The 25,462-nt window shown below is 34.2% G+C and overlaps 1 protein-coding gene across 3 annotated transcripts in view; it reads left to right on the top strand.

Moving 5' to 3' along the window:
* NRDC (nardilysin convertase) overlaps positions 1-25,462 on the top strand; it is a 105,899-nt gene that overhangs the window by 63,477 nt on the left and 16,960 nt on the right. For all 3 annotated transcript variants that reach the window (XR_006601748.1, XM_004774481.3, XM_004774482.3), the window contains 11 exons: positions 2,377-2,450; positions 6,144-6,239; positions 7,730-7,852; positions 10,128-10,185; positions 12,101-12,174; positions 13,516-13,585; positions 16,547-16,624; positions 17,942-18,062; positions 18,139-18,197; positions 18,488-18,542; positions 24,560-24,664. Coding sequence is in view for 2 of the 3 variants with exons in the window: in XM_004774481.3 (XP_004774538.1) it covers positions 2,377-2,450; positions 6,144-6,239; positions 7,730-7,852; positions 10,128-10,185; positions 12,101-12,174; positions 13,516-13,585; positions 16,547-16,624; positions 17,942-18,062; positions 18,139-18,197; positions 18,488-18,542; positions 24,560-24,664 (913 nt within the window). In the remaining variant the exon portion in view is untranslated. The remainder of the gene's footprint in view (positions 1-2,376; positions 2,451-6,143; positions 6,240-7,729; positions 7,853-10,127; positions 10,186-12,100; positions 12,175-13,515; positions 13,586-16,546; positions 16,625-17,941; positions 18,063-18,138; positions 18,198-18,487; positions 18,543-24,559; positions 24,665-25,462) is intronic.

The following is a 25,462-nucleotide window of genomic DNA, read 5'->3' as shown; positions in this document are numbered from 1 at the left end:
GATGCAGCGCTCGATTCCAGGACTCTGGGCTCATGACCCGAGCTAAAGTCAGATGCTTAACAACTGAGCCACCTGGGTGCTCCTGAAATGATTAATAAATATATGAAATGGTATTCAGTCTCATTAGGAATTGAGAAAATGTAAATTAAAGCCAGTATGAGATTTAACGTACATACTCTTAAAAGTTGCAGTAAATACTAAAGTCAGACTATACCACGTGAGGGTGATACAAATTTTGTTTTATATAGTGCTATTAAACATGTGCATGCATACACTATTATGTAGGAGTTCTTTCCTGGATTTATACCTAGACAAACTTGTGCAAATGTGCCCCAATACACTTTGCTAAGAATTTATAGCAGCATTGATTGTAATAGTTCAAACCTGAAACTAGACCAGATGTTCATTTGCAGTACCTTAGATGAATAAATTAATGCAGTGGAATATTCTGCAGTGAAAATAAATGACCCACAGCCCCACATGTGCCATCATGGGTGAATATTAAATAAGTAAGATGTAAAGAATATGTATAGTGTATTTCCATTTACATAAAGTCAGAAACAAAACTAGATTTTGTCTAGAACATATATTCTTAGCAGGGATGATCTTTCCTGTTGGTGGCAAAAAATTGTTCTTTGGAGGTGAAAAAATGGTCAGAATTATAATGGTTTGTCACCCTCCAAAGCTTAACGCTACCTGATAAAACCTTTACTTAATACCTAATCTCTGTTTTGAGTTTTCTTGAGCTTTTTTTGAGTTTTCATGAGCACCACTTATAGTGATATGAATTCATAAAAGACATATAAAGCATATGCAATGTCAGTACTGCAAAATTGTGTTGGATAGGTAATTGGAGGACTTTCAAATTATTGCTTGATTTTGAAGTCATCAGTAGAGGTGGTCTGCACATGCCAGTTGGTTCCATTTGCTGCTTTGTGAATGTTGGTTTGATACTCTGTGCTTTTGTGTATGACTTTGGCGTTAAGAATTAAATAGAAACATGCTGTTTTATTATTTAATTGAACAGAAGCTATCAACCCATTAATTATACCAGTACTGAAAAGAAGAAAATATCAATTATTAGTATTTAGTAGCTAATTAAAAGTTTCTTTTTTGAATCAAGCAAAAGGGAAAAGTTTACTAAGAATTGTAGAAAATTAACTTTTTCAGTTTTATTTGCTGGAAAAGTAGATGTTAATTAAAAATTTTTTTCATTGTTATTCTTATATAAATGTAAATATATGTAATTTGATGCATCACAATTTATGTAAATTACGTTAAAAAGCAAATAACAGTTATAAAGCCAAGTGAAATATTTTTTTTTTTAAAGATTTTATTTATTTACTTGAGAGAAGACAGTGAGAGAGAGCATGAACGAGGAGAAGGTCAGAGAGAGAAGCAGACTCCCCATGGAGCTGGGAGTCCGATGCGGGACTCGATCCCGGGACTCCAGGATCATGACCTGAGCCGAAGGCAGTCGTCCAACCAACTGAGCCACCCAGGCGTCCCTAAAATTTTAATTTTTAACTTAAAAAATTTAGTCATTTCTAACCCTGCATTGAATAAAAGAGTAGGCTTTATATACCTATTACATACCTATTTTTTTATATGTGTATTAAAAAAATCACAGATACATATACAGATAAGCAGTATATCTGATATTAAAAGTTCAAGGAGAGTGATTGAGGGAAATCTAAAAAGGCTACCTAAGGTTGATAATGGGGAAAAAGAAAGGCAAGAAACACTGGTCTAGTAATGTATATATGAGTGATAAAACTATAAAGAAATGCAAAGAAGTGATTATTATGACATTTAAGATATTTACGCTGAGGGATAAGGTAGATGCTAGGTGCTTTTAGAATTATGACACTGGTCTGTTTTTTTGACTTATGGGCTAGTCACTCAGGTGTTTACATTATAGTTATGTGTTAGTCTGTGTTCCTGTTTTATGTACTTTTCTGTATGAGTGTTACCATGAAAAAAAGGTAGTTTGTAGACTTTATGGAAATGCAGAATATTATTTAGATTTTACATATGCATGATTATGAACTAATTTTCCAACCTAATAAACTTCTTTTTTTTTAAAGACTGTTTATTTATTGAGAGAGAACGCATGTGTGCACAAGCCAGGGGAGGACAGAGGGGAGAGGGAAAGAGAATCTTAGACTTCGCTCTGAGTGTGGAGCCTGATGTGGGGCTTTATCTCACAACCCTGAGATCATGACCTGAACTGAAATCAAGAGTTGGAGGCTTAACTAGCAGAGCTACCCAGGCGCCACCAACTTAATAGATTTCTTAATAAAAAAATAGATGTTGACTGATTAAAAGATTTCTTGAACAGAAACAGAAATGCTAGGGCTTGTTTTTGTTTTTCAGATGGGCTCAGTTCTTCATTCATCCACTAATGATAAGAGATGCAATTGACCGTGAGGTTGAAGCTGTTGATAGTGGTAAGATAAGTGCTTTATATTTTATGATTATTTCTTGCATTGAACTAGGTATTTAACACATACATGATTCTTTATCACTAGGCCATTTTATCTTTGTATCATAAAGGGCTGAAATGCAATAAATGTATCATTTATTCCTAAACCATTAAATGTCTTAATTCAGTGTAGATTTGAAAAAAAGAATGATAGATTATTGTTTTTCAATCTTTGTTTTTTGAGGGTTTTACTATAGTGACTAATCTTTTGCAGGATGGTAGCCTAATCCTTAAAGCTAATGCTGTGTGTTGAAACTTTAAAAGCTCACATAACTCCTTTTGCATGAAGAGACTTTTTTTCTGAGACTTTAAGTACTGATGTTTAAATAGCTTACCTTTTGTTACCTCTATGTGTCAGTGCTTTGTAGTTTAAATTTTGGTAGTTCTGAAAACAATTGTGATATATTTATGGATGAAGAAGCTAAATCCTTGAATAGGAAATGCATTTAATTCTGTTTTTTGACAGTTTTTCTTGTCTTTAGTATGTAAAGAGTGAAGACCATAAGGAAAACTGTACTTATATAGGGTGAGGCTTCATTATAGAGCTGTGCTATAAATATCCCTTAATTACAGAGTACCAATAAATAGCTCCACCATAGAATAACCCTGCATGCTTTATTTTAGCACTGAAAACATGTAATACTAAACTTGGGAGCACTTTCAATTCATACAGGTTAGGCTTGGCTTGCAAGAACTCAAGAGGCAGGTTTCTGCACTTGTTTTCTCCTTTTGTGGCATTTTCCTCTTTGGCTTGATTCAGTGTTGAGTTGTAATACTGGCTTACTGCATTCATTAAGCTGAGTAAACTGTAGATGGTTAGAAAGCCATCTGCTGGAAGTCAGCAGATTTTGTGTTTAACTTCTAAAAGTTTAACTGACTGTAGCCCTCAACTTATTTGTAGAAGAGGGTGGAGTTATATTCCTCCAAGCTTTCCTATCTTCTTATAATCAAGAATTTATTTTCTTCATTTTTGTTATTTACCTACGACAATGTCTCTTTTATCACAGATCCAGATAAGTATTTGTTGAGTGGTCTTGCTTTGTCCTCAGCCAGCCTCCTGCTCCCTCATCAAATAACAAACCAAAATAACCAAGGAAAACTCTAAAAGACTTTTCTACTTTTTGGGACCTAGGACCTATTTTCTGTCTTAAATACTTTGAAGTATGTTTTTCCTTATACAGTTTCTACATTGGGTTGAAGTGTTGGTATTTACGAAATTAAACCTGTAATTCAATTTTACAAGTTTAAGTCAAAATATATTTTATTATATTTTAAAATATTATATAGAAATAGATATGTGATATATGACGTGGATACACACATGTAATAAGTAGTTTTGGTTTAAAATGAACTTAAGCTAAAAGCTTTGTTGTTTTTGTTTTGCTCTGCTCATTTGTTTTTGATGAGAGGAGACCTAGTTCAATTTGTGACCTGATACGAAGAGCTCAGTATATGTGATTAGTCACTTAGCCTCCCAAATGTGAAGGGTTTACTTAAGATGGGGGAGATGGAAGAGCTCTTAAAGTTTAAGATTACCATTCATTACATGAATTACAATTCATTAACCAGTTTCAAAAGTTCAGTAATCTGATGTTACTTTCTTCTATTCAGTTGTGATAGTCTTTCTTCTATCATTCTTATATCGGTTACATGTTTTTAGTTGCCTGCTTGCTTGGATGGTCCATTCTTTGTTAGAGAAGTTGAAGGGAGGTTCAGCTTTTCTGGCAGATTCATCTTCTCATTTTCCTTTTTTACTCCTTTTCATCTGCTTATAAAAAAAGTCTTTCCTGGGTTTTTAATTTATTACATAGTTCTAACTTCATTACTCGATCACTGTGCCCTGCATTGACAATCTATTTTTGTTCTAATCTTTCAAAGGAATGGTTAGGTGTTTATATTTAAAAGCATTTGTTTATACATTGCAGATAGGTGTGTTCAATGTTCTACAGTTTTCTTTTTTCTTTTCTTTTTTTTTTAAAGATTTTATTTATTTATTTGACAGAGAGAAATCACAAGCAGATGGAGAGGCAGGCAGAGAGAGAGAGAGAGGGAAGCAGGCTCCCTGCTGAGCAGAGAGCCCGATGCGGGACTCGATCCCAGGACCCTGAGATCATGACCTGAGCCGAAGGCAGCGGCTTAACCACTGAGCCACCCAGGCGCCCCTGTTCTACAGTTTTCTTGAATACATTTGATAACAGAAACTCATGTCAGTGTCCACAGGGTAGGTTTTAAAATGGGATTAGCTTATTGCTAAAAGAAGATGGTAGAGAAAAAAAATTGTTCTTAATGATTAGCTTTTTATTTTAGTGATAGTTCATACTCACATAAATGTGTATAATTTCCTACACAATGTGTCTTAGTGATTGAGTTGAAAATATGGCCAAAGCCTTTTTAAATCTAATCAAGTAGTGGAATGTGTTCTCTAAGTGTTCAGATATTTGTACTCTTATTTTTATCAGTTGTTGTGGATGTATCACTTTTTGTGGATATGTTTACATGGCTGTTATCTTTCTGTTGTCACTAAAACAGATTATCAGAAACTTGAGTTATCAAAATATCACAGATTTATTTTCTTAAATGTTGGAGGTCAGAAGTCTAAATTACTTCCTTACTTAGCTGCATTTCTTTTGGAGGCTGTAAGAGAGAAGCTGTTTCCTGGCCTTTTCCATCTTCCAGTTACCGTTTGTGTCCCTGGCTATGGCTCAGTGAGGTATTTCTTGTCTTAAAGCCCTTGAGTTTATAATTTCCATACCTAGAAAACTTCCCCAGAACTTCTATGATATCATCCTCACTTTATTTGGATTTTGCTCACTTGTCACTTCCTCAGGCCTTTTATGACCACCCTGTTGTCACACTCTATTCTCTTACACAGATTTATTTTTCTTATAGCACCCACCACTGTTTGTTGGTTCATTCATTGTTTATCTCCCCTACTAGAATGTAAACTCCTTGAGGGCAGGGCTTGGGTCTACCCCCACCCCTTTTTTTCCACATTTCTGCCTCTAGCAACTGGTTCAGTATTACCTGCCTCATAGTAGATGTTCAGTAAATAATTGTTGAAGGAATATATCTTATCTTTTTTTAATCCTTATAAAAATCCTATGAAATAAGTAAAAATAACTCCATTTTATAGATGCAGAAATAGAATCAAGGAAGTTAGAGAATATCCTCAAGGTTGTACAGCTTATTATATGGCAGAAGTTGGATTCTAGTGAAGATATTTCTGACTTCAAAGTGATTATTCTTAACCATTAATACTTTCTTACTGACATAGCTGGTTTTGGAGGAAATTTCAACAACATATACAACAAAGTTCTCCGGTAATAAGGAGTTTAACATCTCATTAGCACTTGATCAGTAAAATCTGGGACACAGCAACCTAGAATTAAAACTTCAGGTCGTTAACTATTTTGTTTCATTTGAAAATAAGGGAAAACCTCTAGAAGTTGCATTAACTGCCTACAGTTACAGAATGTTAAGTCATAGAGCCTGGCCTATGTCATTGAGTTCCCCATTTCGGTCTTATAACATGAAATTCATAAAATTAATTTTTGTCACTTCCTTACTTTCAGTTCTGTGCAGTTCGGTTCTTGAATTTCCATTAATAAAGCAAATACTGAATTTCATTTTATTAAAAGTGTTTCTTTAAATCTGACAGAATATCAACTTGCAAGACCTTCTGATGCAAACAGAAAGGAAATGTTGTTTGGAAGCCTTGCGAGACCTGGACATCCTATGGGGAAATTTTTTTGGGGTAAGATGCTAAATATTTAATCTTATTTCATGTTTTCTAATTGAGGAAAATTGAAAATATGAAAAGTTAATAAAGAATGGAAGAATATGAAAGCAGAGTAGCTAGGTACCTTTTACCATTTAGGATAAGTCAGCAGCTTTTCAAGCACGTATTTGGTTCTCTAACATTGGATATATCAAGAATAGCACCTAACATTTTGTGAAAGCTTTTTGAGTATCAGATACTCTGCTAATTCTACATGAATTACCTCATTTGACCATCATAACAATGTTATGAGCTGGGTACCATTATCTCCATTTAAAGATAAAGAAACAGGCTCAGAGAAGTTATTTAATTTGCTTAAGTCACACAGTGGTGGATGTGAGATTTGAACCTCTGTTTATATAATTATAAAGTCTGTGCTCTACCCCAGCCTGACATTTCCATTTATCAACAGAGATTCAGCAATGATTTCTTTAATAGTTTTTGAGCGGTGACCAAATTTTGTTTAATCAGTAAACTGTTTAAATGGTGTCTGTTTTTCATAATGGCTTTTTCTTAGTGTTAGAGTTCAGTTACAACCTAATGTTAACCCTCTTGCCATAGTGTAGAATCTGGGATGAGTTGATCTAAGTAGTACTCAGCCATTAAAAAAAGTGAAATCTTGACATTTTCAATGACATGGATAGAACTGGAGGGTGTTATGCTAAGCAAAATGAGTCAATCAGAGAAACACAATATCGTATGATCTCACTGATAATGTGGAATTTAAGAAACAAAACAGAGGATCATAGGGGAAAAGAGGAAAAAATAAAGCAAGATGAAATCAGAGAGAGGGATAAACCAAAAGAGACTCTTAATCATAGGAAACAAACTGAGAGCTGCTAGAGGAGAGGGAAGTGGGGAGATGGTGTAACTGGGTGATGGACGTTAAAAGAGGGCATGTGATGCAATGAGCACTGGGTATTATATAAGACTGTATCACTGACCTCTATCTCTGAAACCAATAATACATTATATGTTAATTGAATTTAAATTTTAAAAATGGGAAATAAATAAAACTTCATTCAAAGGATGTTTTGTACAGTTACATACATTTTATATGACAACCTTGGTTTATATGATTTATTTTTAAGGATTATATAGAATATAAATGAAATAATTCAGAGATAAAACCTGAATTGAATACTAGACTACTTATTAAGAGAGAAAGCTTATGGCAGTTGTTGTTAAGGTATTGCCAAATGGATATTAATTCCTTATGTGTTAAAATACACATCACAGTTGTTTTTGTTAATTTTTGTCCTGTGTTGATATTATTGTTATTATTATATACTAGTTTTATATTCTTGAGTCACTTAGGTTATTTCATTACTTGTACATTATTAGCAGAGTATGCATTTTTGGTGTAGAGACTTTTGACAAAGTAAACTTTAAAAAAATTTTTTTAATTTCAGTATAGTTCAAAATAAAACTATCATTTCTGTGATCTTTTTCATCATTTTTTACAGGAAATGCTGAGACACTTAAACATGAACCAAAAAGGAATAATATTGATACGCATGCTAGACTGAAAGAATTCTGGATGCGTTACTATTCTGCTCATTACATGACTTTAGTGGTTCAATCCAAAGGTAGTGTATTATGTTATGACCCTTAGAATTACTTTGAAGTAGTGCTTTCTTAGGCTTTGTTTGCCTTGATCAGTTTTGCAGTTTACTATTAATTACTTTAGTGCTTGATTCTAGTATGACTTGAAATCAGGATTTGGAAAAGTCACATAGCAAGTGGAATAGCTTTGAGGAAGCACAAAACTATCTGATTCTCAGGCAACTGTTTTTTTTTTTAAATTTTAGAGACGTAGGTCGTATTTCTAGGCTAGTCTGTGAGTTTGTGAGTATACTAATGTACTAATAGGTCATGAATTGGTCTTTTAAGGCACATTCAGATGCTGCCTCTGTGATCTTTGGTTTTTGCATTTAATCTGTATTGATCATAAACTCTGACAGGGCAAGGTGTCTGTCATTTCATCTTTACATAGGGTCCAGTGGCATGATTAATTGAAATCCATCACAGTAATGATAGCAAAAGTACCTTAAATGTAAAGAACTGGTCAGTATTTCTTTTCTTTTCCTTCTTTTATCATTATCTTCAATAACGTGTGTTAACTTTTTCTCATTAAATAAATGGTAGCTTTCTTTTGTTTTCCTTATATTTCAGCCTCTTTAGTTCAGTTGTCAAAATATTCCTTTTTGACATGTCTTACAGTTTGCACATTTATTTTTGAAAAAGTAAACTTCTCACCTGATATGACTCTTTGTTTTTATAAAAATTTGTTCTCTCATGTCAAAATTTAAATTAAAGCTGACTTGGCTCTTAAGTAGAAAAAACATTTTTGCATTTAGGATTAAAATTAGTCCACTAAGTTGACTTGAATATAAAGCTTTGGTTACAGAATGGTAGATTGTTTTGTTCAGACTGCAGATGTGCATCTAGATTCCTTTTACAGCATTTGTTAAAATAGGCAGTTCCATGTTCAGTATATAATTTCAATTTTTAATTACTGTTTTCAAGTCTGTCACAAATGTGCATTTTTCTTCAACTGTATTATTTCCTTTGCATTCTCTTGTGATGAGAAATATGAGTGTATTTTTTTTAAGACTTTATTTATTTATTTGACAGCCAGAGATCGCAAGTAGGCAGAGAGGCAGGCAGAGAGAGAGGGGGGAAACAGGCTCCCTGCTGAGCAGAGAGCCCGATGCGGGGCTTGATCCCAGGACCCTGAGATCATGCCCAGAGCTGAAGGCAGAGGCTTTAACCTACTGAGCCACCAGGTGCCCCCAAATATAAGAGTGTATGAATGCTTGTTGCAAATTTCTAAGATAAGTCCTAGATATTTGATAAGAAAACCTTGTACAATTCAAATTCAATTGTTTTTAAGCTTTAGCATTTATTATTACATTTAAGAGTTAAATATCTACGGGTGCCTAGGTAGCTCAGTTGGTTAAGTGTCAGAATTTTTATTTCAGCTCAGACCTTGATCTCAGGGTAGTGAGTTCAAGCCCGATGTTGGGTTTAAAAATATATATATATGTATATTATACGATTTATAAAATAATGTTTGCAAGTGCATAAAATAAGAGTTAAATATTTATATAAGTGGTATAGAGTAAATTCACAGCTTGATTATTTAATTTGTATCTTGGTTTTTTACTGGGCACCTTTTGAAAATTAGTGAAACTTGTGTCTGGTGGAACTAACAAATACTATTCATTGATAGTAATGAGTCAGTGAGGTAAAGGTAAAAGGTTTCTTTTCCCACTTAGATCTGCTTTATTAGAAATTTCAAAAAAATTTTGTATATATCAGAATCAAAAGAAGATAGAAATCATATGAAGCCTAAGAGGAAGACTTACAGATTGAAACCTCAGCAAGTATAAATTAATGTAAAATAAATGGAGTGTAAAAGTACTAATGAGATCCTGAGAAAGAAAAATCAGTATGGTATGGGTTAATTGGGAGAAATGTTCCTTGAGGAAGTGAGTTTGGAATGGAGTAGGAGGATGATTAGTATATTCTTATCTCTTGCCCCTCTACACTGCCTAATGATAAACGAAAACTTTCTTTTCTTCTTCTTTTTTTTTTTTTTTTAACTTGTGTACTTTTTCCTAACTTTATCAACTAGAAATACAGGAGTCTAATAAAATTATATGTGTCTTAAGGTTTCTTAATTGTCGTTATTTTGTTGTTGTTGTTGTTGTTACTCATTCTGGTTAAGAAGTGGCAAGTAAAGCCCAAATCAAAATATCCCTTTGTTTTATACCTAAAGATAGGTGAGATATCCAATTGCATTTCTACCTTAAATAACAATATTGCATTTTCCTGTCTCCTTCCTGCTCTCCCCACAAGAAACACTGGATACTTTGGAAAAATGGGTGACTGAAATCTTCTCTCAGATACCAAACAAGTAAGACATTCATTTTCATAAACCATATACTTTTAGAGTTAAAGAGGTATCTTCTTGTGTGAGTCCCAGAGGTTCTTTTTTTTTTTTTTTTTTTTTTTTGGTGGGGAAGGGATATTGTTTTTTTTTTAAAGGTGATTAAATTAAGACCTAAAGTGGTTTTAGCAAGATCACAGAGACTTTGAGTGGGAAAACTAAGATGAGAATCCAAGTTTCTGTAATTTCTATAGTTCAAAATTTATAAGCTTGTAAACTTGCAGTAAGCAGTAATTCTGAAGATTTTATGGCTCCTTTTACATTTAGAGTTTTTCTGTTACTGTGTAGAGTGTTTGAAACTGATATAAAAGCAAGTATTATATTGTGAGGCGGAGTATGTATATATTTGTATCCCTGAGAACAAATTGTGTTCTTAAAGTTTGCTTCTTAAGGAAACTTAAGTTGTTTGGGACTTGCAGTACTCTCCTCTATAAAAGAAATAATCTTGTAGGTGATGATTGACTTTCCATATTAACTAAAAAGTCTATTTCATGTAGTTGATCCAAATTATCTTTTTTTTAAAAAAGATTTTATTTATTTATTTGACAGAGATCACATGTAAGCAGGGAGGCAGGCAGAGAGATGGGGGGAAGCAAGCTCCCCGCTGAGCAGAGAGCCCAACGTGGGGCTCAATCCCTGGATCCTGAGATCATAACCTGAGCTGAAGGCAGAGGTTTTAACCCACTGAGCCACCCAGACGCCCCAATCCAAATTATCTTTTTTTAGAAATTGCATATGGTTCCAGTTCGAAAAACTGCTACTTTTTGTTTACCTCAAATTCATCAACATGATACAGATATTTAAAATGCACTTTGTTGTATTGTAATAAAGAATATCAGAAAATTAATTCTGAAGCAATTAAGTCCTTCTTCCTACTCCTAGTATTTGTATTTTAATGCAATAAATGAAATCAGGTTTTTTTTCTTATATCAGGTGAGTAAGTTAGATTTTTTTTTCCAGTTCCTCATTCTAGGACATAATTTACTTTAAATTTATGAAAGAAAAATTGGCTATGGAAATGTTAGAATATTTGTAGTAACAACTGATTGGTTATTATTAACTTGGCTTTATGTAAATTTTCATTGATAATTTAGCAGTACTTTTTAGGTACGGAAAGATAATGAAAGCCATGCCAAAGTTATGGGGTTGTTTTGTTTGTTTTGTTTGTTTGGATAAGAAATGAGTATGAACTATGGAAATGTTGAATGGCAGATTGAAATGTGTGAACCTTTAACAAAAAAATCAGGGGTGTGTTGACAAGAGGAATTCATTAGGTCCTGTCAATCCCTGATAGGCAATTTTTAGAAGTTCTCTTAGTAATCACTAACAACTTTGGTTCCTTAATTGGACAGGTTAAAAAGTCTTCTGGGTATTTAATAATAATTCATATTGACAGTGTTTTAGAAGAGACAGTTAACAATATCTTCAGTCAAATGAGAAGCCTCTAGAAAGAGAGTCCATGTCTTTAAATACCAAGTGCCTAATATACTGCTCGATAACCTAATAATCATTCCATTTATACTTGTTGAATTAAAAATACCTCTAGTATGTTTTCTTTCTGAAATGGCTTTATATGGGAGGAGAATTTAAGTTGAATGAGGCTGATAGAGGCAGTAAATATTGGGAAGGGAGGCCCTTTCACTTCATTTTTTTCTGTCTCCCATGAGTTTTGGAGATATTTGAGTCACTGGGACTGAGATGAAGACTAGGTTAAGCTCAGGATTTTGTGGCATTGTTGCCATCTATTTGCTTATGCCTAGAATGCTTTTTAGCCAGGAGTATGTAGAATAGATTATAAATACCTATCAGTTAGGCATCCCTAAAGATACTGCTTATAGAGGCTTTTGCCAATTAAATTTTAATATATTTGTTTTATTTTCAGTGGGTTACCCAAACCAAACTTTGGCCATTTAACGGATCCATTTGACACACCAGCATTTAACAAACTTTATAGAGGTTCGTGAACCAAAGGTTTAAAACTGTTTGAAATAACTGTAGCGCATTCTCTAAAACTTACTTGAGGCTGCCAATTTTCTTTGAAAATGACAACACAACAGAAAGTACAGCTGGGTTGGAAAGAGAGTAAGAAGGACAGAGGCGATCCAGTTAGTGACGGACAGCAGACCAGTAACAGATTGGTCTGCTGCCTTGCTGCTACTCGAGTCTGTTTTATGCTTTCTCCTTGTTTTCCCCTTTTTTTCTTTGATTGACGTTTCTTTCCAAGTTCATTTTATCTATGCACTGCTCTTTATTATCTTTAAAAGGAGAAAAACAGAGGAGGGATAAGGCTTTGGAAATTATTTCCTTTTATCTCAATTATAAAAACAATTTCTTTTAAATGAAGAAAAATAAAAATAAAGTGTAAAGAAATTGGAAAATCACCCTTAAATCTTATCATCTAGAGAAGTCATTTTGGCAAATTTCTTTTGAGTTTCTGTAGGTATATTTTAACATAGTTGAGATGATAAAGTATATACACATCTATCTCTTACTTTTTTCATTTAATATTATATTTGTAAGAATTTCCCAATGAGCCACCACATGGTTATGCTATCATTTACATAACAAATTGCCCATAGTGAATATTGCAGAAATATTCCTAATTCAACTTTTTTCTTTCTTTGCTCTTTCTATGATGGCAGATCCCCCCCGCCTTTTTTTCCCGATTGCCTCCTCTTCTTTACCCCACTTTACCCCACTGCCAATTTCTCTTCTCTTCCTTTCTTTGATCAATGACTGTTTTGTCACACCCTTTATCTGCTGCCCACTCCATTCTATCTAAGCTGACTCTTCCCAGACACAGCTTATTTCTGTTGTATTCTTTCTGGCTTTATATTTTCTCTTCATAGAATCATAGAGTAATAGCACTGGGAAGAATCATAGAGCTACTTTAGCCTAACCCCCTTTCCATATGATAAGAAAACGGATACAAAAAGATTTAAATGAGAATGATTTTCCTCAAGGTTACATAAACACATATAGCAAGATAGATGTAGGGCTAGATTTCAACCATGGGTCTCCCAGCTCCTAGTCCTGTATCCTTTCTTGCAAGAAGGGATCCTTTGTAGGAGTATTTCATATTTTCATAGTTCTTTTATCCATTTTCTCTACCTATGAAAACACACTGAAAAGAAATTTATAAAATTGGAAAATTGGCAACTTGAAATAATAATTGCATTGTATTTAACCTTCCCCTGTTTACTGGAGGATGAAATATATTTAAAAAATTCGTGTAGCATAAGAAAAATTAATGGAGAAACACTTATATCTGTTTTTCTGGAAAATATTTTTGTTTAGTTGTTCCAATCAGAAAAATTCATGCTCTGACCATCACATGGGCACTTCCCCCTCAACAGCAACATTACAGGTAAGAGTCCAGGGCAAATTTACTGCATTGGAAACTGAATGAGAGTGATATTTTGGAAGCATATTAAACAGTTTCAATTTGAATGTTCTGTTATTTGATAAACTGGGACCCCACTACTGGAGTTTTTGAACCTGGCTATATATTTTAATGTCTTCTTAGGTATAAAAACTAGAGTTTTCTTATAGCTAGTTGCCCTGAGTCTTTGAAAATAACTATCTTTGTGTGAATGTAATTATATTCTTTAGTACTTTGAGTACCAAATATATTAGCTTATGGTTGATTTGTTAGAGGTGACCACTTAGTTTGAGCTTGTCAAAAAGTAAAGTAATTTTGAGCCTGGAATATGACTACAACCTAAATCTGAAGGACCTACACTTTTGAGGTGGTAATGAGTTAGGGAAGAGTTATATAGATGAGGAAAACATTTTCCCAGCTTATTTATATAGTTATCTTACATGAGCAGAATAGCAAGGGCAAGAAGTTCTTTAAAGGATCAGTCAATACCTACAAATACTTTTCTGATTAAAACAAATGCTAAGGAAATGATAAAAATTTACCTTATTTTTAAAAAAAAACATTACCAACAGAACAAACCCATGAGGATAAACACAGAAGCAAAAGGAAAGTAATATTGCTTAAGCTCAGTAAAAACTTTTTTTCACATATATGATAGAATAATCAATCATCCTAGCAAGTTAACAAGAATGGTATGCTTCCCTTAAGAAAGCAGAGAACATGTATTACCTACTTGATTTTGGTGCAAGGATAACACAGGAAAAAGCAATATACATTGATTCTGTAGTTATGGTAGAGTGTCTTCGAAAGTGTTAAAATTATTATATGCATGTTTAAAAGCTCATTGTATTTAACTTTTTACTATAAAAATAATACATTCTTGTAAAATATTAAAATAGGGCAAAAGAGTATTAACTAAAATAAAGCTGTGCTTCCAATTTTTGTTTCTGGGAAATAGACCCAACATTAATACTTTCTTATATACCCTTCAGACATTGAAACAGTGAATATAAAACCTTTTTTTTATGGAGATGAAACTATACTATATATACTCTTCTTCCTTTTTTGGGCAATGCTTATTTTTCTAATTAATAAAGGCTGATTTATCCTGATTGATTACTAAGGTAGTTTATTGTAGAAATCTTGAAAATTACTGAAAAGTAGGAAAAAGTCATTCACAATTATGTTTTCCAAAGAATGTTAAAATTTCTGTATGTTTCCATCCAGTTATTTTTTTTTTTTTTAAAGATTTTATTTATTTATTTGACAGAGAGAGATCACAAGTAGGCAGAGAGGCAGGCAGAGAGAGAGAGAGGAGGAAGCAGGCTCCCTGCTGAGCAGAGAGCCCGATGCGGGACTCGATCCCAGGACCCTGAGATCATGACCTGAGCCGAAGGCAGCGGCTTAACCCACTGAGCCACCCAGGCGCCCCCATCCAGTTATTATTTTTATGGGCTATTTTTTTTAATATGCCCTTCATCATTCATCTTGAATTTCTAATTCTGTGAATTAGCCTTTTGGGGAAGCCTTTTTTTTTTTTTGTTCCCCACAAAGAAGTCCCCCCTTTTTAAAAATTAAAATTAGACAAAGAAGTCCCCCCTTTTTTAAAATTAGTTACCTTTTAATTTTACAGATGCTCAAAGTCATACACATGTAATTGGCAGAGTTGACATCTGAACACTGACATTTAAATTTTAGAATCTGAACTCTTTTTGTTTAAGGATGAAACGGCTTATTTTTATTTTATTTTTTTAAATTAACATATAATGTATTTTTTGCCCCAGGGGTACAGGTCTGTGAATCATCAGGCTTGCACATTTCACAGCACTCACGATAGCACATACCCTCTCCGATGTCCATCCCCCAGCCACCCTATCCCTAACCTCCCACCCCCCAGCAACCCCTTAGTTTGTTTTGTGACATTAAGAGTCTCTTATGGTTTGTCTCCCGCTGTATCCCATCTTGTTTTATTTTTTCCCTCCCTACCCTTGTTTATACCTACAGAGTAACCAAATACAAAACCATTAGTTTTGTTCAGATGCAGGTGTTGTGTAATTTACAGCATTCATTCTTTAATTTATTCCCCTATATCAGTCTTAGGATAGATATAATTCAAGTTCGTATTTTGAAACAATTTCGTGTGGGGTTTGAAGATTGCTTAATGTAGTCAAGATCCTAATATTATAACTTAACTTTTAAGAGTTTATTGAATTCCATAAACTAATTTTAAAATTTAAGAATGCTTAGCTTTCTTAACTTTATTTTTCTATATAGTTTTATTTTGTAGCAATACATTTCTGAAATTGTAATAGAAGCCAGTGGGAAAAGACAATTTAAATAATATATATATAATTACTCAGACTAACAGTTTTACACCTGTTACATTACATTGTCATGAAAACTCTATGAGTAAGTAGCTGGGCAAGTGAAGAGAAAAAGAAAAATACAATGAGGTTATGTCTCTTGTTCAAGATCATGCATTTACTTAAAGGAATAACTAAAACTATAAGCTAGATTTTCTGACCCATAAAGCAATACATTTCATTTTACTACAGAGCTTGATGCAATACTGAAAGTTTTTCCTGACACTGAGGGATTCATTCTCTGTATTAGGTTCTAAAATGATAATCTATATTATTTCCATTTGGGGTGAAACAAAAATGAAATATTTTACCATAAAAAGAAGTTTGGCATTCAAGAGAAAAAGTTGTAGTCTTAGTTTTGAAATGATCATACTCATTCAGTGATTTCAGATGAAGTTAAATTTTACCATGTTTTCTGTATTTACTGTGCTATTATCAAGTTAATAATAATTTCATATGTGGTGGAATTTATGTGGTAAATTTATAGTCATATTCTTAAATATCATAATAGTTGAAGTAAGAATTCCTTGTATGCTTATACCTTAATTATTTTTATTTTTGACCTTAACATTTTTTTTTAAAGGGTGAAGCCACTTCATTATATCTCTTGGCTGGTTGGGCATGAAGGCAAAGGCAGCATTCTTTCTTACCTTAGAAAAAAGCAAGTATTTAATTAATAAGTATTTTCAGTGTAGCAGTCTTTGAAATATAATAGACAATAAGCATTCTATAACCTATTCTTGTTTTATCTGTCAAAAAGCTGAGAATCAGATCTAATGCTTAATTATAGTCACTTTAATACCTAAATTATTTTAATAGCCCTATTGTATTTGTGCATTTCCTCAGAAGCTACCATTTAGCCCTTATTGGAAGTTCGTTGTACACAAAATTTAAAAAATCATAAATAAATGAATTCCAGAGTTACATAAAAGCTTAGCTCTAATCAAGAATTTAGATTTGAATGGTAAAGAAGTCGATTATTTAAATGCTGTGGATCTCCAGCCTTTCCCAACCCAGAAGGTGGACTTTAATGAAAACTACACTGCGCAGAGAAATCATAACAAATAGTGGGACTGTGAACATTATATGCAACTGTGTTAGCAGAATGTTTCCTAATGCATTTAATAAGCACTTGGTTAAGTTGCCTAGTCAAATCATAGAAAGATAGCTTTAAATCAGGACCAATAATTAAAATACTTCCTTGTTTGATTTTTCTGTACACTAATTCAAGAATGGAAAGGAAGATGAGAAATTTAAGTAAGTACTTTAAAGGAGTGGTATGACTAGAACATTCAAAGAAAGCTAAAAGACTAGGGTTATTATAAAAGAATAAACTGATGGTATTAGTTACATGTATATCTTACATAATATATGCAATATGCTTTAAGATGTACACAGTTTTTCTACCTTACGGAACTTTATTAGAATTTCACATTCTTCCTTCTGGTTTCTTCCCGTCTTCTTTTAGGTTTACAGGATTATTCTAGTCAGGAAAAGACAGAGTCTCATTGCTTCTTTCTTAGACAACCTGTAGAAGTTAGCTGATAGTCTCAAAGAGCTCATTTGTTATCCCAAGTAGGGATATATCTGAAGTATTTTAAGCTTCTTCTCGGAGACAGGTTCAAATGGGATGAACGAAATGCCTCCCAGCAACCATAATTTTAATATTTGGTGCTGTTGTCTTCAAGAGAAACTACTGTCTCTTCATAAAACTATTAATATTATTACTGTGTTATAATATGTATCAGTGCGTCCATAAATATGGCTGTTACCTCCTGGTGATTCTTGCATATAGTACAGTTGCTTGGGAGGCCTTGTACTTCAAAAATTTATACTTTTAAACTTACTTTTGGAAAGCACGTTTTCCTCTGAGTTTCCCAAATTTTACCAAAAAAGCCTACCTATTTTGTTAATATAAAGTATTTGTAGACTGTCAATCCCAAGATAATTGAGTGGATTCATTTTTTCCTAACAATAGGTGCTGGGCTCTTGCACTGTTTGGTGGAAATGGTGAGACAGGATTTGAGCAAAATTCTACTTACTCTGTGTTCAGCATTTCCATTACGTTGACTGATGAGGGTTATGAACATTTCTATGAGGTAAATAATTAAAATGGAATTTAAGAAATATAGATATTACTTTATGCAAAAACATAATCAGATGTTTTGTTTTCAGGTTGCTCATACTGTCTTTCAGTATTTGAAAATGCTGCAGAAGCTAGGCCCAGAAAAAAGGTAATATGTACATAGTAGAATTAGGCTAGAAATCAGTCCTAGAGTGTTTTAGCCTTCAGTCTGCCAAATAAACATGTTTTAGTCCTACCATGATGGTTTTTCAGGCATTTCCTGCTTAAGTTCCTTCACTGGCTCCATATTCTGATTCTTTTACATGTGAATACTGCATGGGAAACTTGAAACATTAAGTGTTTACATTAATGTGGCCAGTCTGCTTTTTTTCTCTTTCCTTGCTGAAGATTCCAATAAATTTAAATATATCTTCTACTTAAAATTTTCTTCTTTCACAGAATTTTTGAAGAGATTCAGAAAATTGAGGATAATGAATTTCATTACCAAGAACAGGTACTGGAAGTCAAATTCTTTTTGAGTGTTATCTGTGACCAAGTTGAAACTGGTGTGGACATTATTCCTCTTTTTGGAAGTGTCACTGGAGTTTTAATTCTGCCACTCTCTGTCATGTGAGTCCTAAGATGGCCTTGAGGTTATCTGAAAATTAACTCTTGTGTTTTTAAGTACGTATCTTGAGTAACAGTGAGAACATTAGGTGGATTGACACAGATCTTGTGTGACAGTCATTTTATCTATGAATTCATCCAACTGTCTGTCCTTTGATAAACATTCATGGATGACTTGCTATGTTACTTGATATTTTGGGAATTCTGATATGACAAAGACATTCTACAGGGTAATTCTGTGATAATTACCTTATGTACTATGAGAAACGGTGTACTTCAGGATTTCAGGGCAAGGAGAACATTTGCCTTCCATCTGAATAGAATCAGGGAAGGCTCCATAGATGTGGTAAATTTGAATTGAGTTCAGCATTAAAAAACAGATAAGGTTGGATACACTGTAAGCAATGAGAAAAACATAAATAAAGAATTCTGGGTTATTGTGAAAAAGTAAATGATCCTGTGTCTTTGAAAGGAAGGTATAATATAAGGCTGAAAGGTAAGGAGTTTAAAGCAGGATTTCTTTAAAACCCTTTTTGTGGGGCACCTGGGTGGATCAGTGGGTTAAGCCTCTGCTTTCCGCTCAGGTCATGATCTGAGGGTCCTGGGATTGAGCCCCACATCAATGGGGAGCTCAACAGGGAGCCTAGTCATTCGCCCCACCCCCCCACCCCGCCTGCCTCTCTCTGTCTACTTGTGATCTCTGTCTGTCAAATAAATAAAATCTTGAAAAAAACAACAACAAAAAACAAAAACCCTTTTTGTGTCTTGGATCTCTTTGGAAATCTGTTGAATTCTCAGAATAGTATTTTCATCCCTTCAACTTTTTAAGCTCTCAGAAATTTGTCATAGTGGTACAGTGACCACTGATTTATCCCTCACCTAGATTCACTAGTTGTTAATAGCTTTCCATATTTTCTGTTCTCTTTCTTTAAAAGACAAATTTGTGGTTTTAAAAAAATATTTTATTTGAGAGAGAGAGAGAGAGAGAGAGAGAGTGAGCAAGAGAGACCACAAACAGGGTGAAGAGCAGAGGGAGAAGCAGACTCCCTGCTGAGCAAGGAGCCTGAGGTGGGACTTGATCCCAGGACTTTGGGGTCATGACCTGAACCAAAGGCAGGAACCCAACTGACTGAGCCATCCAAGTACCCCATATTTTCTATTTCTTTCTTTCCTTATATATGCATGTGCATGTATGCATATCTTTTCCCCAAAACATTTGAGATTTAATTACAGATATTATGATACTTCACTTCTGAATGTTTTGTAGCATATATCTGCTACACAAATGTATTCTTTTGCATAAATCTCACTAAAATTGTCCTACCCAGGAAATTACATTGAAACAATGTTGTCAAATATTATACAAACCAGGGGTGCCTGGGTAGTTCAGTCTGTTAATCTTCTGACTCTTGATCTCAGCTGAGGTCTTAATCTTAGAGTCATGAGTTCAAGCCCCGCATTGGACTTCACACTGGGTGTGGAGCCTACTTAAAAAAAAAAATGATACATATACATACATATATGGGTCACACAATTTTCTGTGTAATTTGTATATTACATATATGTTACACAATTCATAAAATAGTGTTTCTAAGTGAAATAAAATACAGTAGTTTTCGAAGGAATATTGAAGTAAAGTACTCAAAATGTTCAAAAAATAAATGTGTATCTTTATTAACAATAATAAAGTCTAAGTCTAACAGTTACTTCAGTTTTAAGTAGCAGTGAGTGTGAGATATCTGTGAGAACTATATTGTGATTACTTTTTTTAAAAGATCTTATTTATTTATTTGAGAGAGCACGCATAGGGGGTGGGGGGGCAGAGGAAGAGGGAGAAGCAGATTCCCTGCTAAGCTTGATGTGGGGCTTGATGTGGGGCTTGATGTGGGGCTTGATCCCAGGACCCTAAGATCATGACCTGAGCTGAAGGCAGATGCTTAATTGACTGAGCCACTGAGGTACCCTACTATATTGTGATTTTTATTGGTTAGTCATAGATGCCGCTAATACAAGTGTGGTTTGTACCTATATTCACAATAGAATAAAAATGCTAATTTAGAGATTACCGAAAATAAATACATCATTTCTTCCCAACCAATTCATGCACATATACACTCCTGAATTTGTTCATTGATATATCTTGTGGGAAATGTCTGTGGACCCTGGATTAAAAACCCCTGATTTAGAACTGCTTCATAGAGCTTCTTAAAGCTGCCTTTTTGGTCATCACCAAAGATGATTTCCTGAATAAGTAGAGAAGATTTAGGTACATGAGGACAAGGTCACAAAAACTGTAAGCTTTCAGTTACTGTTGATTCCTGTGTAATCTGCTCTGTATACTTGAATCATTGAAATAGAAATAAAAATCTTATTCTATGAAAACAGGCTGTTTTGACACATCTATTGGCCAGTACAGGGCCTTATAGACACATCCCCACTGTAAGTGGACTTACAGGCATAGAACTCCACAAGTCCTCCCACTTACCTTACTAGGAGTAATTTTGTTCAGTGTCTTTATCAGCTGTGGTGGCAGCATGTGGGTCAGAACTATGGCAGGGAAGGAGTGGGATCAAGAATTGTGGAGTATGGGGCTCCTGGGTGGCTCAGTGGGTTAAAGCTCTGCCTTTGTTTCAGGTCATGATCCCAGGGTCCTGGGATCGAGCCCCACATCGGGCTCTCTGCTCAGTGGAGAGCCTACTTCTACCTCTCTCTCTCTGCCTGCCTCTCTGGCTACTTGTGATCTCTGTCTGTCAAATAAATAAATAAAACCTTAAAAAAAAAAAAAAAAAGAATTGTGGACTACAACCCTAAGAGATACCCAGATTCTTTTTTGGGGGGATCAGCTTTTTGTATTGGTTGAATGACATTTTTGTTCTGCCCCTCCAGTTTCTTCTTAGCAGATCATTTCAAGATGTCTTTTTACTGACATCTCCCCATTTTTGTAGTTCCTGTTTTTACCATTAGCAATATTCATGATTGTCTTGATTTTAAAACATGAGCCCATGACATCTTAGATTAAAACCTAATCAGTACAAAGTGAGAACAAATCAGAAAGGTCTATATCTCTGTGTGAACTGCTAAATTAAATCAAGTAGCTCAGCTTATTTTGGCTTTTATACATTTTTTTTTAAACAAAGTTAGAATATCTCTTCTTTAGATTTTTTCTGGTCTTCATCAAAGGCAAGTAGGAATGCCCTTTTTAAACTATTCAAAGCAGTCTTATTTAAGAAATTTATTTATTTGTTTATTTGCTTATTTATTTATTTAAGATTTTATTTATTTGTGAGAGAGTGTGAGCCAGGGTGAGGGGCAGAAGGAGAGGGAGAAACAGACTCTGCTGAGCAGGGAGCCTGACCCAGTATTCGATCCCAGGATCCTGGGATCATGACTTGAGCCAAAGGCAGCCGCTCAACTAACTGAGCCATCCAGGTACCCTTAATTAAGAAATTAAAACAAATTATTTCCTATAGAAACTTGGACTTAGTATGTCTTATAAATCAACAATATGAACTAGAACAAGGTGTTTAAGTGCTTTTTTGTAGGCAGAAAACAGAAATAATGTAATAACAAGGCAATGAAAGTTTGTAGTAGATAAAAAAATTAGAGGACAGATAATAAAAAGTGTTGGAGAAGAAATAGAGAAATTAGAATCCTCATACATTGCTGGTGGGAATTGTAAAGTGGTATAGCAGCTTTGGAAAAACAGTTTGGCAGTTCCTTAAAAGTTAAACAGAATTACCATATGAGCTCTACTGTTAAGTTCTTCTATGTATTCATCCAAGAGAATGGAAGGCATGTCCACACAAATACTTGTACACAAATATTTCTAGTAACAGTATAGCCCCCAAAGTGCAAATACCTAAATGTCAACGAATGCATGGTTAAACAATATATAGAATATGCACATGATGGGATATTACTGAGCTGTGAAAATGAATAAAGTACTGATTCATGCTACAACATGGATGAAACTTGGAAACATGTTAAGTGAAAGACAGTCACCACACGTCACATATTATATGATTCCATTTATATGAAATTTCCAGAGTAGGTAAAGCATAGAGATCCAGCACAAAGATTGATGGTTGCCAGTCGCTGGGGGGGAGTGGGTGGTAGGGAGTGAATGTTTAATGGTTATAGGAGTTTCCTTTTGGAGCAAAGCAAATATTCTCTAACTAGATGGTGGTGAATAGTTGTACAACTTTGTATACTTTTTTAAAAATTTTATTTCATTTTTAATTGTGTACTTTAAAAGTGTGAATTTTATAATATGTAAATTATATCTTTAAAAAAAATGAAAGAGTAGCATTTAAGTGTTTTTCTTAGTACCTGTTCCATTGCCTTGGCACTAGAGATCTGCTTTTAGCCAGGGTCCTTAGTGGTTTCTCATTGGAAATATTTTGAATCATAGTTTTTTTGCATACCAGAGCAGTTAATTTATAAGTAAGTGGCTGGTGAGAATAAATTACTTAAAAAAAAAAAAAATGAGAACAGAGTAAGTGGAATTGTTTTAAATAATAATAGCACCTTAGTAACCGGTCAACTTGATTCAGGAATGTTTCCTGAGGTAGGAAGTGGAAATTTTCTATTTTTTTCTTATTCTATTTTTATGTGATAATATAGTAGATAACATATACCTGTGGTCTCTAGTTCAGTGTATGCATGTCTCATTTCTTCTCTTATGAATGCAGTAACCTTCACTTCTCTTCTGTTTCCCATTATATAAGAGAACAACCCATAGTGTCTAGTAAAAGACTGAATAGTGTGGTATTTTGGAAAGAGTGTTTGCTGCTACATTAGAAGTCCCAAGTTCAAGTGTCTGCTCAACCTTTTATTTACTGTGTGGCTTTGGGCAAGTGTATTTCCTTATAAAAGTAGGAGTGGAACCACTTGGTATCTGAAGGACTTGGCAGTTTTAAGATTCTGAACGTCTGGGTGCTCAATAAGTATTTGATTGCTTTCCTTATTAAAAGCATTTTCAGGGGCACCTGGGTGGCCTCAGTGGGTTAAAGCCTCTGCTTTCGGCTCAGGTCATGATCCCAGTGTCCTGGGATCGAGCCCGGCATCAGGTTCTCTGCTCAGCAGGGAGCCTGCTTTCCTTCCTCTCTCTCTGCCTACTTGTGATCTCTGTCTGTCAAGTAAATTAAAAAAAAGAAAAAAGAAAAGAAAAAATTTTAAAACTCCCGACTGTAATCTGGTTCGGGGTCCAAGTCCCTGCTCTGCTGTGTCGGGTATACTTGGGCCCAAGCTTAAGCTTGTCAGATAAACCCTTGGGGGGAAAAAAAAAGCATTTTCATTTCATAGGTTAGAGAACTTTTGGATACTCTTTCAGTTTTAAATTGGGGAAATATACTGATGAATATAATTTCTAATATCAAGACTTTTATCTAATGACACATTTTGATTTCTGCATTGATTCATGTTTACAGGTAGTTTTCGGTCTTAGGCTATAGTGATAAAATGATGAAGACTCTTTAAGGACATTGGTCACATGGGGCACTTCTAAACAAGCATTTACAGTTCAGTATTGTAATGCTCTCATGATGAGGCTGTGACGTGATCAGAGCCTAGTGTGTTATAGGGCTCAGGATGGGGATGGGAGGGGTGTCAGGTTAAATTCCTTAAGGTGGTAAATTTTCTTTGGCTAAATTTTCTTAGAATTCTGAGCATCAAATTACCCTCTCTCTTTTTCCTCTTTTTTTTTTTTTTTTTTTTTAAGTGATTGCTATGCCCAGTGTGAGGCTTGAGTGAGGATCAAATTCTTAGCCAAAATTATATCTGCTCAGTATATTTCTGTTCAGAAGCTTTTGATTTCATTGTTTAAAGAAAAGAAAAATTATTTCTGTTCTGTGGTAAATTAAGAATAATGGAAGTTTCTGGTGTGAAATAATTCTCTCTTTACAGACAGATCCAGTTGAGTATGTGGAAAATATGTGTGAAAACATGCAGCTGTACCCACTACAGGACTTTCTCACTGGAGATCAGCTTCTTTTTGAATACAAGCCAGAAGTAAGGTTTCATTTCTAAGAGTTACTTTTAGACAAAGAGGAGGGGGACAAAGTGCGGAGATATACTTAAGAACTGTGGAAATGTAGAAAACTTGGCTAAATTTGTTGAATTTCAAATTTAAATGAAATATCAGTAGTTTTGTGGGTAATTTTTCATGATTGTTGTATTTGATCATGTTTTAAATATGAGGAGAAAATCAAGTCCTTTTGTCAGGTACAATTATTGTCACTATTTTTCAAGGGTTATAACATCTACTAAAAAAGTGATTACTAAGAATTATGTGCTTTAGTTGCTAGGCTTACTTGGAGAGTTGTTTTGCTTACCTTTTAGCTCAGTTAGAGACTCTGGGCAATTACATTTTAACCATTTTGAAAATATTTATGAGAAATGTAAGATTCCCTGAATTTTGAAACATGTGACTTTTGTATATTATATACAAATAAATACTTGGTTGGTTTTTCCTTCCTTCCTCTTTGGGAGTAAGTCATTTTGCTCCATATGAATTCTCATAGCAGTTTTCAGTTGGATGATTTGCCCCCCAGGGGATATTTGTCAGTGTCTGGAGACATTTCAGTTGTCACAACTAGGGTTAGATCATCTAGTGGGTGAGAAGCCAGAAGTGGCAGCTAACCATCCTACAGTGCAAAAGACAGCATCCCACAGTAAAGTATTATTTGGACCAAGATATTAATAATGCTGAGGTTGAGAAACCTTAATAATAGGGTATTCCAAAATTTTAGAGGTAGGGAAAGGTAAAGGAGGAAGCAGTAATCACACATTCTTGTTATCTCCTAGAAA

The sequence above is a fragment of the Mustela putorius genome, unplaced genomic scaffold (assembly GCF_011764305.1).
Source record: "Mustela putorius furo isolate JIRA1106 unplaced genomic scaffold, ASM1176430v1.1 tig00003853_pilon_pilon_pilon, whole genome shotgun sequence".
Lineage (NCBI taxonomy): Eukaryota > Metazoa > Chordata > Mammalia > Carnivora > Mustelidae > Mustela > Mustela putorius.
This window is presented reverse-complemented; position numbering and strand designations above follow the sequence as displayed.